Genomic DNA, 15,733 nt, shown 5'->3' with positions numbered 1-15,733 from the left:
AGAACTTTACTATCTCCTCTACAAATTATACTATAATGGTATTTTCTCTGTTTTTTAATCACATAGTTATTATCTGCTGCTAAGTGGGTATGGGGGAGTCCATCTTTTTTCGTATGCTTCTGCCTTCCTTGGAAATCCCCATTTGGATGTCTCAGTTAACAGAATCAATATTTGCAAAAGCAAATTCCTTATAGTTCCACCTAAACCTGACACTGTTGCTATATGACTTTAAATAATTTGTTCTAGTTGCTTAGGCCAGAAGCTGTGGTTAGGGAGGGGTAGTTGCCAACTTCTGTAGAGCTTCCTTCTTTCTTGGAAGATCTTGATTAGCAGAGATAACCTTCTGCTAAATGCTGGCCATTGCAGAAATTTTGTTACTCTGCTTATCATCACAGAAGTTGTCCTCTAAGAAACCAATCATATTCATCAGATAATATTGTGCCTTATTAGTGAATAATTCATAACTTCATTTAAGGATGACCATTAAGGCACAGGGAAAGTATCTATATAGCATTTGATAGAGTACTTTGGACTCTGGGTGTGCCCAGTAAAATAAATTAGCCATATTATAATTCCTCATTTGAAAATGTATTTTTCCTCTTGTTAGACTGCTAGTTATTTTTTCAACAATAAAAAAAGAATATTGTCCTTTTCTTTAAGGTTTTAAATGGGATGTTTTAAAAGTCATCTATGTGCAGATGAAGAAACTGAGTAAATTAGCTGCCTTTCAAACCTACATAGCTCTTTTAGTCCATTAGGCTACACTGAAGGGATGGAAAGAGTTACTGAAGCTTTAAAGATGTCTAATATACAACCAGGGAGTACCTGAAAACTCTCTGAGAATCTGACACGCGTTAGATCAAGCCCATTTTTGTTTCCCTAGTTCAGATATATAAGATAAATAAATCTGTGGTCTGTGGTTGTTAAATAGAAGTATTTGAATGCCTCCTAGTGGTATATTGTATGCTCTAATTGAGGAATTTTAAAAATAATATTTATTGAAGGAAAGCTTGTATGTGCAAAGTACTAAACCCTTTAATGATAGCATCCTAAATGGAATCAAAATACATTGTTTGCCGTATAAAACTGATTAAAAATTTAATTGGAAAAATATATAATAAATATGATGAAATGAGTATATTTTTAATCAAAACTTTTATGTTTTTGGTTCAGATTAGATTATTTTAATTGATTTCTTTTTATTTCAACTATTTTTACACTTAAATATAGACAAATGTTGCTATTAAGATTGAATTGCTTTGTATACGTTTATCCTTTTAAGTTAATTTTATTACTATGTGTATGTTTTAATTTCTTTGTATAATAAAATAGAAATAATGATTTATAGAAAATCTGTGATTCATTTTCAGTTGGTTTTATTTTTCAATTCTAATTTTCAAGTCAAATAAAATGATTTTGTTAGTAATGTTGAAATGCAGACTATAGCAAAACCTTAAAATGAAGAATCTTGTTTCAGTTCAGTTAATGCTTTAAACACTAAAAAATTACTTAACACTTAAAAAAACAATTTAGAACGTAAAGAAAATTGCATGAAAGAATTCTGAGGAAGGTCAGTAGAAGGGAAGAAAAAAAAGTGATATCCCTTTGTTAAGCATTAAAAAATATTTAATTAACTGCTTGCCAAAACAGAACGATTAAAATTAAACAATTACGTTTAAGATAGCATCAATATATTTGCAGCTGTTGTGATATAAAGCTAGGAAACAAAATGTTAATCTGAAATGAACAGTTTAAATATGAAATTATGATATACTTGGCTTCCTGTAGTACAGCTGTCAAGCTTGGGCAGTTTGCTGGTCAATAGTGACATTCTATGTGTCAGTGAACAGAGTCTCTTGATACCATAACCCGCAGTTCACACATTACTACAGCTCCAACTGTCGAACATTCAAGTCCCCTGGTACTCTTGCAGCTTCCAGCCTCTCCTGACTGGCTCATGTTTCATTCTTTGGCAATTTGCCCTAATGATATCCCTCAGGAGCTTTCAGCCTCTCTTCTTTTCCATATTTAATCGTGGTATATTAATCTGAGTGATGTGCAAACTGTGCTGCACAAATTGTAATTTCCTACAGTTTCTTCTGAGATGCTCACCTAATTTTTCAGTTTTACTTTTATTTATGTTCTAAGTTTCAACCCTAGGCACTGTATTTTCAGATAGTTATATCTGTCTACATAGGATGCCCAAGAAGAGACTTTTGCTGTTTATATATTTTTCAGAGGGGCTTCTGAAACATAAGACTTTTTATCTGCAGATTTGGTAAAGATAACGTAATTTAGGTCATTAAATTATTTGATGATCATCATTAATCTTTGATAACTTGAGCGTACCTTTTGTTTGGAGGGTCAGCGGCTACTTATTGTTGTTATCCTTTACACATTTTAGTTAACTGCCTGTCTCCATGGATCAGTTGCTCTGCTCTACCCAATGTACTGGCAGCACATATACATCCCAGTGCTTCCTCCTCACCTGCTGGACTACTGCTGGTAAGCTGACGTACCAGACTCCTTTCAATCCAGGTTTCATGATTACAAAACATCTCTCTATTTGTAGATTAGGTAAGCTTGGTGTATATATGTATGAATGAATTCTCTGAGACTGGACTTAGAGATTAGGAACAAGTAGTAAGAGATGCTTTTGTGAAGGGCGGAGTAGTTCTTTCCAAAGGTAGTGAAAATTTATACTTGGCAAACATAAAGGTCTTTAGATTGTGTGAGTTTCTTCTGCAGTCATTTAGTAGTTCATTTAGATAATTAAATACATATATAGAAATAGATGCAGTCTTAGTTGTGGTTAGAAAAATTGTTGAGAAATTGTAGTATCAGTCACAGAAGTCAGTATCCCAGGTCTCAGAATTTGTCTGCAGAGTCTGTCAGAAACCCACTGTCGCTATCAGCGCACACTCATTACCTTTACCTCAGGACACCGTTCCCTTCACCCCCTTCCCTCCCTAGCACACCGAATACCACATACCAGCAAAGAGGCTGCCTCTAATACAGGGATTCCCTGAGTTTCTGGTTTAAATCAAAGTTTTAGCCTTAAGCCACTATGGAAAGCAACGTGGAAAGTGTTGGGAGTAGTTCTGAAAAGCTTCCTGGCGTTAGAAACAACTCCCGGTGATCTCACCCAATCTGGATTCAACTGCCCCTCTAGAACTTCCCTGTTTTCTTCCCCTGAAGAGTCTCCGAGCTTATAGGCAGGCGAGACTCCCACGCAGCAGCCTGGGGACCTTCTCCTGGACCGCAGGGTAGCGCGTTCTCTTCACTGCCTAATTGTCTTCGCAGGCATACCTTAACTCTTAAGAAATCAGATGAGATTTTTTCCTCTAAACCTTGCACATACACACACACAGAAGGAAATAATTTTGACCATAATGTGTTTGTTTATATCACAACTAATGTTAATAAAAAACAAAGCTCTTTTAGAATCAAAGTATCTATTTAACTTTCTTATTCATGAGAAGCAGATCACTTTGAAGTATTTAAGGATTAAGATGATTTAGGTTCATACATAGAGGTTTTCTGTTAAGTTTTTATGACTAGTCCTCTTCAGAACAAGTGATTGTAATGAAAACACATGTATTTGGCCACATATTGATTATACCAATGTATTGTGTGTTTTCACAGCGTGGTAATATTATTAGTGTTGATAGTGCTGTGAAGTAGGTTCCCAGTGACCTACCACTGCCATTCTGTCCTTTGAGTACTGGAAAGAAGAAACAGTTTGGCAGGAGACTATAGGTTTACAGCTTAATGATTGTGAAGTGTCACACACACAAGTCTGAGAGTAAAGGTAGATTATAAATAGGCTCTTTCGGTATTCATTTTAGAGTTTTTTTCTCTGACCAACATACCTAGAATATATTAGCATCCTTGAAGGCAGGAACGACAATTTATTCATGTTGACATATGCAGTAGATCTTTGTACATAGTGCTCAGTAATTAAAACTCATTTATTTTAAATAATTCTTTATGAAAGTATTTGAAAATATATTGATAGGTGATTTTTAAAAACGTGTCGTTAGTGGTTTAAGAACTAACACTTCTAATTATGAGGTTTAGAATTATGTTTTATCATAATAGTCTAAGTACCATTTTACTTTTTCTCTTAAAATGTTCTGACCTCTTAGGAGGTAACATCCTTTTAAGTGCACTTCTCTGTAATGATTACATGTTTAAGACTTTATAAAATATTGTTGTTTAGAAACTCTTTTATGGGGTAGGTAGTTCTGTTCCAATTCTTTCCAGAGATATCTTCCCGATACTTTCAAACCCTGCTGTCAAGTCTTTCTTTTTCTGCTGCTTCCACTGTAATGAAGAAAGCTTATTTCATATTTCAGTCACTTGAATTTTCTTACTAGTTTCTAACGTCTGAAATAGCCTTTAGGACAGGTTCTAACAGCCTCCATGCCAGACACTTCCCTGGTCTAGAGAGCGCAGCAGTGATAATCAAACAAGGAGTTATCTGAAACTTCCTGAACTTCGCGGTCATGGTGATAGTCTCAGCTTCTATCGTAGGAACTGGGCAGTATAATATAATTTACTTTTAGAAATAGCTGCCTGAGACTCTAGCTCTCGTCTATTGTCAGAAAATTCTATGGACGTATTTCCTAGGGAAAATGATTTTCTTCTTTTTGCATCCTTGCAAATGATCCTAGAATCTTGCTGATTTGTATGTGAAAGGTAGAAAAATATATTAGAGGTTATCCCTTCAGTATCATGGGTTTTGAATAAAGAAATTTTTGTATTCCATTTCAAAAATAGCACCAGGAAGGTTTGATAGGGGTAGATGTATATTTACCAACTCAAGGTGATTGGGACTTTCCAAATCCTGAGGTAGTTCCAGCTTCTGGAATTATTTTTGGTTTTGCACCTCGTATCTCTGGTGTGGCATAGACTGTGGAGAGCCATAATGCCATCTTGTGACCATGGATGAATATCGCATCTTGGGCTATTGATAAGGCTTGCTAATTTGTTAGCTCGTTCATCCGTCCATCCATTTGTACATCAAACATTTAGTGAACACCTGTTTGCCAAGCTGTGAGTATGTAACGTAATGAATAAGACTGAATTTCTGCCCTTGAAGGATCCACAGGTAAGAAGAAATTCACACATACATACACATGTCTGTAGGCATGGAGTGCACACACATGGGCGCACACACACTCAAGCACAGAGTAATACTGCAAGACTGTAAGGTTTTTATCAGAGGCATAGAAAAGAAACATGGATGGGAATACCTAGGAAGAAGAGGCCCTCACTGCCTGGTAGGATAGGGAAGGCTCCTGGGAGGAAGTGCCCCCATCTGCCTTTTTCCCTTAATCAGCTAGTATAAGGGGAAAATGAGGTGTTTCTATTTAATAGGTATAAAGTTTCAGTTATACAAGATGATTAAGTTCTAGACATCTGCTGTACAACATTATGCCTATAGTTAACAATACCGTATTGTTGACTTAAAAATTTTTTAAGAGGTTGGATTTCATGTTAGGTGTTCTTACTACAAAAAAAACCAGAAAAAAATGGAGTACTTTAATGTGGCAAATCTGTGATGTTGCCAGTCACTCTTTCCTGAGTACTTCAACACCTAGGAGGGGGTGTGGCTCTAGTACAGGTCAAGTTACAATCGTTCGTTATTTGTTCAAGAGTAGTTGAGTTGCTTTTATATTTAGGCTGTCTGATTCTTCTTTCCACCAAAGTAACAGATTTAGCTTCTAAGAGAATAGTTTTTTAAAAAAATAAATGGAAAATTATGTTGGTTAGACTACCCTAAGTTAATACACTCCTGTTACAGTCTAAGCCATGGGTGGTCTCTGTAAGAAAATCTAAAAATAAAAAACGGCTATTACATAGTAATTATTTTTGAGTAAAGATTAATTGCTACCAAAAAGAAGAAGCAGTCCTAATAGAGCCTTCTGTATTCCATCTTTGCAAAATAACTTCATTGACAGAAAGATCTAGGACAGTTTTGCACATGGATGATAAAACATCTGTGTTGCCAAGGATCTCTTCCTGGCTTATTAACGCTCTAATCTAATTAGGAGATTTCAGCTAGGGTTGCAAAATTACTTTTCATGAGATTTGGCTGATTTAATATTAGGATGTACACAATCCAGTTTTCATGAGAAAGAAACAACTATTCAATTAAATCTATATTCTGCAAAACATCATAATTATTTTAGGAAATTATGCTGTAGATTAATAATGTTTGCAGTTCTAACATCTGTATGTTTTGAATTTTGTTAGAAATTAGTGAGATAAAACACATAGGATACCAGTGATCCCATAGAAAAAGTTTCAGGTTACTTTATTGTTAAGTTCTGCATAAGAACTCTTTATTGAATTTTTATTCAATATAGTTAAACAATTTCTGTAAAGTCATTGTTTATATTTCAAGAGATAACTAGTTTTCATCAAGTTTTGAAAGTGTTATCTTACATGTATGTCATCAAGACTTCAGTAGGTTAGTTATGACTTTTGGCTCCGATTTTTTGAAAGCTGATCCACTCAGTGTTCCTCAAACATCTGTAAAATGGACATTATTATTATTTTTAGACGGCTTAAATATTTTGATTAATATTCATTTTATTAAAATGTGCTTTGAAGTTTGAGATTCCATGGACTTTTAATATTATAGATCTTGTGGGTAGGATAACCTAACCTGGGGCGAATTGGAAGTTTGCACAGTAACTTCATAATAATTTTATACTATTTTGAATGTGGCTTGATATATGTAAAATCTTGGGAGTTGCCTACCCTGTTTTGTGAAAGTTGCCTCAGCCTGGTCGTGGGAGCCCGGAATAGTTAGTGACATGTATTTTATGTCTTCTGTGGAGTCCCAGAAGGGATTCCAGAGATGAGAACTTAAACTAGGGAAGTAACTAGCTTTCCCTTATTTAAGCAAAAGTGAAACAGTTCACATTTATTCCTCGTGTTTCCTTTTGAAGGCAGAAAATGTTAAGTCTTAAGGATATCAAGGCCTATAAATAGTTCTCAATGTTCAGTCAATTGAAATATCCAGAATATCAGATCAATTCCAGATGGTCTGTTGCATAAAAATTAAAAAAAAAAATAGAAACAAAGCTACAAAAGGCAAAGACAACTGGGAATTAGAATCTAGTACAATAAGAGAATGAACAGGCTAATGAGGAGTAAAATAAGAACTTCAACCGTCTTATTTTTTGTGAATTCTGGATATATAAGTTAGTGGTTAGCCATCCTTGAATGAACTTTGGACTGCATGAGGTGACTTTGAACACTGCAGATCTGTTGAGGTACCTGCTAGTTTTATCTGTGACGGGTTCTCAGTAGCAAAGTAGACTTGCAGGAGCTTGGACAACTGTTCTAATGACAATGAAGTTTGGAAAATTATGCAAATCCTTTGAGAAAGAAGGTGATCTGTTTTCCTTAACAGAAAAGGTTTGCATTAAATATAACACAAAAATGTCTATAAAAGAAATGTCAAAAAACGTTTTCTTTTTAAATAGCTATTTATTTGCATATCTTCTGTTACCTTTGTAGACTTATGTCCATTCTCATGTTTGCTTGTTAAATAATATTTTAATTTTGAAATGTCAAGTTGAATAATTTTCTTCTTGTATTTCATGAGAAATTTTTGAAATTACTAGTAAGTCTGATTTTATGTACTACAAAAATTATTTAATGTCTGTGTTCTCTGGTAGAGTATGAAATCCACAAGGGCATTTATTCTTGCTTGTTTATTATCTACCCCAGCCTCTAACCCAGGTCCTGGCACCTGGTATGCTCCAGATGTTATGTGTTGAATTAATTAATTCAATATCATTCTTAAACTTATTTGAATATATTTAGATGTATTAAAATTATTTCATTAATAAAAATGAAAGTGGGATAAATATGAATGTATAAAATTTAAAGAAAAGACAAAGTACATGAGTGGAAAGATAGCACAGAAACAGAATGACCACAGTGGGGGAGGAACTTGTTTATCTTTGGAGCTCCAGTGCCAAACAGCACCTGGCACACAGTAGGTCTCCCTAAATATTTGGTGACTAACTGACTCAAAAAATGTTGGCGAGGTAGTAGGTATGAAACAGTGATGACATAGTAAGAAAATCATAGAAATAAGAATCTATTTGACTAAAAAAAACTGCAAAAGAAATATGGATAAATTTGATGATGATTTAGGATATCTTTGATATGAAGTATATGGAAAAGATTCAACTCAGACTATGGCCTAGACCCTAATGGTCTTTTCAAATAGAAAAAGGTTTTTTTAAGCATTACAACTCTTGATTTAATTATGAAGGATTTTTTGAGTTTTATGTAAATCAACCTGAATTTGAGTATATTAGTAGCCTCTAAGATTAAATTTAGATTGTTATATGTTGACTGATTTTAAATCATTATAAATCTATAATATGCTATGTTAGAACAGCACATTTAATAAATTTAATTTTTTAAGCATTCTGAATTACTTATATTGTTGTTTCAGTTTTAATGAACTATATGAATATGTACATATATTTTTTTAATTTAGTGCCCCAATGCCATACCTGATTGGAATACACTCCAGCCTCATAGAGGTGAGTATCTTTCAGACATGAGATGATGATAAATTTATTCATGAAAGTAATAGTTAAAGCAGTTGTGTTTTGAAAGAATATCAATTGAATAGTACAAAGCAGTGACTAATTTCATATTTAGAGTATACTTACATGATCATTTTCAAAAAGGTAATACTGAGATAATTTCTGAGTTACTAATAATTTAATTAGTATGTTAAATGACTATCTTCAGTGGCATGAAACACATGAAAATAGGTTACATTGGTCGAAGTCATAGGTAAGTTTTAAATACTGAAAACTTTAGTTCTTCATCAACTACTTTCTTTATGGCATTTGGAATATTTTATACCTATTTCTTTTTCAGACCAGTATTTTGAAAGTTAGAATTTATGTAATTATGGGTCATAAAGGGAAATTTTTTTTTCTCAAAATTCATTATGATCCAGTTTATCAGTGTACTTTTTCAAAATGTGTTTTATACACTATTCATGAACTTTTAAATTAGAATATAGGTTTAAAATTAAAAAAAAAATTTCAATCCTATTGGGGATTTAGAATATAGTAATTTTTTGCACTGTCATCACCTCATTCCAAAATGGTTTTTATCACTTGTCATCACCATAGTGAAAAACCTTGAACTTTAAACACCTTTAACTTGAAATCAGTGAGATTTCCAGATTTCCTACAGAGAGAGGACTTTTTATAAAAAAATGATCAAAACAAAAGACTTAGCTCAGTTGTATGGCTTCATTATGCTGGCTGATTTCAGTTTTATTCAAATAAATTTCTGTTTTTGATGGTTGCATATATTGTACTTGAACCTAAATGAGCAACCTAAATGAGAAATATTTGGTTTTCTTATGTATACACCATCATTCCTCGCTTTGCTGATCAAGGAAGATCGTGCTGATTATTTTAAAACTCCTGAGGATCATGTATGGAGAGAGTCATGCTCTTATAGGAGTCCTGAATTATGGACTTTTACATGTGCTCTGGGTTTGGTCATTTTTCCTTTTTGCAAAATGCTAGGGCAACATTTTTTGTTTGTTTAACCATTAATAAGGAATATATTTTAATGAATTTCTTTAGTAGATTTAATTTGTTTTTAATTTTGATGTCTGGGTTGGATAACATTCTGACTCTTTATATTTTGTTAATTTTTAGAGAAATTGTTCTTACGTGCCAAGGTACTTGCACTGAAAGGAAAAATTGTATAGCATAAAACATGAATGAATAGGTATTTAATCTATTATATTGTGGAATATATGACTTGCATTTTATTCGTCAGTAGTTTGACTTTATACAAAATCTAACCATGGTTGCTTGGTATGATTTCAAAAAGGTCATCAAATTTGATTTTGGTATTAGTGCACGTCTCTCCTTGTTTAATGTATCTAACAGAATATGTAATTTTTACAATGTATTTATTCATGCAGATGAAAAATATTTAAAGTTGTTGATTGTACCTGTTGATGTTATGTTGTTTTTTTGTGAAATGATTCTATATCAACTTTTAAAACAAATGATTTAGCTTTTGCAAAATATTGTAGAAAGAAAACATACAATATGTTTTATATATTCAATTAAGTTGATCACATATTTGTTGGACACAGAGAGAAAATCAGTATTTTTTTTAAGGAGCAAATTTAAGAATTATTTACTTGTTAAAGTATTGTCTTAGAGAAGCAGTCCATTCTAACTTTAAATTGGCTCCTACCATTACATGCAAATGTTTAGAGCCGTGGTTAGATCACCTGAAATCTCAACATCTTTTATATACTAGACTTATTGAACTGTCTTAATAGTCAGCTTTATTTGGTTTATTTGGTTCAATAGTGAATGAGAAAGTATAAGAGGAACTTCAGGAATGTCTTTAAACCAGTTGGGTACATTTAGTAACTTTCTCCTTAATCTATTACGAGATGATACACATCCTGCAGTTCCATTCTTATGATGTCATTATTAGGTAGATCTTTTTTCTCTAAAATTTTGATGTTTTCTGCATTTTAATTTTATATAAATGGTATTATAATTAAAATGTAGACACATCTATTTACATATTTTATATATGAGACTGCACTGAGTAATTGCTTACATTTTGTTTGGCTGCAATTACAAATAACTTTTTTTTTTTTGGAAGAATCAAAATACTCTCTTACTCTCTCGTTCAAGATAGTTTCAACTCATTTTATCAGTTTTATGAAGACTTCTAAACATAATTGTCCAAAGAAGTGAAATTAATGTCCTTCTAAATCTTTCTTTTAATTATTTTTATGTAGTCATGAGTAAAAGATGGCTAGCAGTCTCATTTTAAAATATAAATTTACTCCTAAAATAAAGGATAATGACATTTTGTTCTACCTGAAAACTAGATTTAGGGATGAACTCAAAGTAGACTAAAGCCTGTAAATGCTTAGGAATAAATCAGTAGAGGCTCAGATGTGAGGGTTAATATTATTTATTTTATTATACAGAGAATTCTAAATAAAATGGCCCACTTTCACAAGATCATGTGATTGCTGCCATTGTGTCATTTCTTTCCATCCTCGTTCACAGTGTACATTTGTAGTCCAGTTGCATGGACGGGTTGTGTGTAGAGGATGTGAGGGAGACTCGCCACCTCCAGCACCTTACTGTTCTTAATAAGACTGTCAGTCCATGTCCTAATATTATTTTCTTATTGTTGAAGAAAAAGGCAAATTCTCTTTTAATATTTTCTTACTCTTTCCCCATCCAAATCAGTTTGTGAATTTTATGAGATATAAAAATATGAGACAGAGAAAGTGGTACCATTTTTATATACTGTATGACTTTCCACTCTTATTTAGGGAAAAAAAGTAGCGAAAACCTGATTCAGAGGGAAAACATAGATAAAATACTGACATTAATCCAAATTTTTTGTAAATATTTCAATCATGTACTATTTTTTCCCTTTTTGCTTATGTAGAATTGTTCTCATTTTAGGGTATCTCAGTGTATTGATTTATTGAAATGAATATATTCGCCATTCTTACTGAGTGGTCCCTTGAACAAAATTTAGTTTTCAGCTATTATCAGACTCTTGAAAACTAAGAGCAACCTTGAAAGAAGTGTACATTCATATTAATATGAATTACCTTTATACAGACTTCAGTGTTAGTGTCATCACAAAACATTTTGGGATCACATAGCCATTATTCTAGGCTATTTAGATGAACTCATTTCATTCCTTGAAGAGTACATCAGGTTTCTGATTATCTTTACAGTTTCTGTTAAAAGTACAACTTAGAATTGAAGATGGAAATAAAAATTGCCATACTTTTCCCACACAAGTGCCATTAATAATAGTGTATTTTTGCTTATAAATAGGTTAATTTAATATTTATGCTATAGTTAGTTTATAGATAACCACATATTTATGTATGTAAACCTTTTTTACATATATGTATATACATGGAAAGGAAAGGAAATGAGTCTATTTATAAATCTTTTGGCAATTATATCACTAATGTAAGTGATTCTCTGTTAATTTCTTAGAAACAGCCATCTTCTGAGTCTTACTTTAGAATAATTAGGTCTTTTACAAGATGGATTTTTAGAAATATGTGTCCCCCTGAGAATTCATATTCCACATAGACATTATGGCCTTCTTAGCACATAAAAACTCCCTACTCGAGGCTACTATTTCCCTAGCAAATTTAACGTTCTACCTTATATGCAGAGATTTGAAATTCTAAATGGATTAGAGAAATTTTAGTCTTGATCAACTTGAAACAAAAAATTGGTTTGGCCAATTTAAAATTTAAGGTATTTAAATTATAATTCTCAAAAATGGCTATTGTTCTAGAAGGTTGCTTTTAAAAATAGTGCACTGAGATTAATTGATCTATTCCTAGTTGACCTTTACAGTTAAGAAATTCTGAGTGGATGGATATGTTTCATTAATGAGCACCTGACTTATTGGCATTAAGGAATGATACTATTTGCTATCATTTAAATAAGACTAATAGAATTACATGATTTGTTTAAGGATATGTATTAGTTTAAATAGGAACAATAAGCCATAAATATTTCCTTTCTTTAAGGATGAAAAATTTGATGAAATTCTAATTTATTATCATTTGTTCACATTGAGAACAAATTTGTTCCATTTCTAAGCTATCAAACAAATAAGACCAATGAGTCAAATAGTTAATCTGGTAGGCTGTTAAATTTGATCTTTGTATTGAAATTCGTGTGATAAATATCACTAACAATGAATTCCATATAACTGCCCTCTCTGTCATTTTTTCTTATTCAGTCCTCATCATCAACTTATAACAAGTTGATATGGAAATATAGAGAGCATATTTGTTAATTTAAAACTTAATTTACTACTGTAGTCATAGTTATTGGTTTATGCTAGCTCTGCAGTATGATTTATGCTAAAAACAGGTATAGAGCTGGCCACTCTCTTCATTCCTGTATCATAGGATTGAAATTCAGTTGATAAAATTTAAAGGAAAGAAGTTTTTACAGTTTAGTGTAGCTGTGCCTGTTTTGTGTCTTTGTTGTGATAGCTCTTTGGTAGTTAAATTATATTCAGTATCTCCAAACTAAATTAATATGTTTAGATGAGCAAACATTCTATTTTAAGCATTTTTAGCCAGTCTTTTTGTACAGTTTTAGGTAAATTTTCTTTCTTATAAGGTAAGATTGTTTATATTCTTTTATAATGTAGCTTTCCTTTTTTCTTTGCGCAAGTCTAATGTATTAACATAATTTTCTCTACATTTCTAAGCTCATTATAGTTTTGGAAGGAAAATATACTAAGATGTTTATTTATAATTGTGTTTTTTAAACAGAGAGTGAAAAATAAATCATTGGAGGATGTGGTTATGTTAAATGTTGACACAAACACTTTAGAATCACCATTTAATGACTTGAGCAACCTACCGAGTGATGTGGTAAGTCTGAAGGATATTTTGCGGCAAACATATATATATATATATATATATATTTATATGTTTTCTCCTGGACCTTTAAATTACCAAGAGTTATTTTTCCTACTTTCTCTGTCTGAAATGAAAGGGTTGGGTATGTGCACGGGGTGTGAGAGGAATCAATGGAGATTCTATATTTAATATTTTTACCTTTTGGCAGTTGAGGAGATGTTGCATGGAACATGATATTCCTTATCGTAAAAGTAGGATCATAATTAAAAAGCTGGGTGCATTCATTAGGCAGAGTTTCTTTAAACGTAAGTCTCTTCATCTCATCTTAATCATTATATTACAAAGTAGGCATTTCTGTCTGCCTAGTAGCATGTCTTGCAAAAGAATGAGCGAGTTTTTGAAGGCAAGAAGAAGAAGGGGGCCAATTATCGGCTTTTGCTTCCTTGCCACCTGCCAGCGCTTTTCCTTTTAATTAATGATCTGATGGCACTGGTCAATATAATAAGAAATGCTTGTACAGTTGGGGTCAGAAAATTCTGGCTTTGATCTCCCTCAACTTTCTGAAACATTTATTTGTTTTCTCTAAATTATTTCAGTTTTATTTTAATCTTTTCTATCCTGCTGAGGGCTGCAAGAATGAAAACCTACAATGTTTGTCATTGGCTTTGGCAGAGCAAAGACTGCTTACTTAGAATTCTATTTGTAAATTAAACTGCAAACCCAGTTTGTCATAAAAGACATCTGATCCTTTTGAAATGACGAAAACTGTCTTTTGTCTGTAAAGGCTGATAAATTAAGTGCCAGTTCTCTTCTGGTCTTTGATCTTGCAGAGGGTTTGTGTGTGTGTGCATGTGTGTGTCTGCAGCTTATAATAGGATATATTCTGTATTTCGTGTTAAATAGTCTCCAAAAGTGCATTTTTTGGCCTCGTGTTCCTTAGAACAGAGCAAAAATGCAAACTAGTACTATTTCTGTATATGTTTTAACGGCTCTTTAAAAATGTCTTGATAATATAGTTAAAATAACTGCCCTTTAAAAATATCCACTTTTTTCAGGGATATTAAAATATGGGAATAAAAAACCTTCAGAATATATTTTTATGTAATATTGCAAGTACTTTGAAATTATTTTTAGTAAGTTTGAAAAAGTGAACTTAAAATCTCAAACTCAAAAAATACAATACTACTAGCCTTGATTGTTTATATGCCTGATGATAGCAAAAAGATGATTTTAAAGTTCAAGTCAGATTATTTATGCCTATCAAAACCTAAAATAGTTTCTGACCTTGAAACAAATTAAATTGAACTACTTTATCTTACTGTAGTAAAATTTATGCTATATGTGAACAAATCCAAACACAGGCCAGTGAAGAATTTTATTATCTTTTTAGCTCATTATAACCAGATTGCCTCATTATAAAAATTTTGCAGAAGCTGCTAGAAATGATTAGAGTTATTCATTTAGAAATCCATCAAAGTATTCTTCATTGGATAGAGAAATAATTATGAAAATAAAGTCCCAACTTTTAAGAATATTCTCCTTAATGTGCATGTATTTCCTACTGTTAATGCCCTAAGGAGAAAGGATTGTTCATTTAAATAAAAAAAAGAAGAAGAAAAGAAAAGAGAGAAAGAAATCAGCTTTTTTGTGTCATTAAAATTTTTATAGTCAGCTTCAGTGACAGCTGATTCTTTCTTTGAGAAAAACAATCTTTAAATAGTAATTTTTTTGATGGTTGATTCCTTTTTAGTTGAGGAGTATTAGTTTCCTAGTAGAATTAGATTATTAAAACATTTATTTAAATATATGAAGAAGTCAAACAATATTCACAAAATATAAAAGCCTAAATATATAAAATGACAACGTGGGACTATCTCTTGTTTACCTATAAGCAACAGTTAACTAAACATAACTGAAATAGTAAAAAATATTCATAGAAAGGAACACTGCAAGATCATGTAGATATAACTTTATGTATGCTTGAAATTAGGGGCCACAGACTTACAGACAAATTTGAAGCATGAATAAATGTAAATAGCTCTGAACTGGAGCTATGACTATTGACTAGAAGTATGAGATGTTATAAAGTGATAGTCATTTTCTAAAAATATTTTAGGTAATTGCTTGTTTAACCCATCTCTAATAAATTTAGCTTTTTCATCATTCTATAATTGTAAATGTTTTAAGTGAGATGTGTTAAAATCACAAATGAACTTACTGAATTTTTTGTGATTTGAATTAATAAAATATACTTGAAGC

General features: G+C 32.0%; 1 protein-coding gene across 7 annotated transcripts in view; it reads left to right on the top strand.

The window, feature by feature from the left end:
* The window catches only part of DENND1B (DENN domain containing 1B), a 244,776-nt gene that overhangs the window by 146,368 nt on the left and 82,675 nt on the right, over nt 1–15,733 (top strand). For 6 of the 7 annotated variants that reach the window (XM_046678991.1, XM_046678990.1, XM_046678996.1 and 3 more), the window contains 3 exons: nt 2,405–2,505; nt 8,534–8,579; nt 13,385–13,486. In XM_046678991.1, coding sequence (XP_046534947.1) covers nt 2,405–2,505; nt 8,534–8,579; nt 13,385–13,486 — 249 coding nt within the window. The remainder of the gene's footprint in view (nt 1–2,404; nt 2,506–8,533; nt 8,580–13,384; nt 13,487–15,733) is intronic. The other variant, XM_046678992.1, reaches the window with a different exon arrangement.

The sequence above is a fragment of the Equus quagga genome, chromosome 12 (assembly GCF_021613505.1).
Source record: "Equus quagga isolate Etosha38 chromosome 12, UCLA_HA_Equagga_1.0, whole genome shotgun sequence".
Taxonomy (NCBI): domain Eukaryota; kingdom Metazoa; phylum Chordata; class Mammalia; order Perissodactyla; family Equidae; genus Equus; species Equus quagga.
This window is presented reverse-complemented; position numbering and strand designations above follow the sequence as displayed.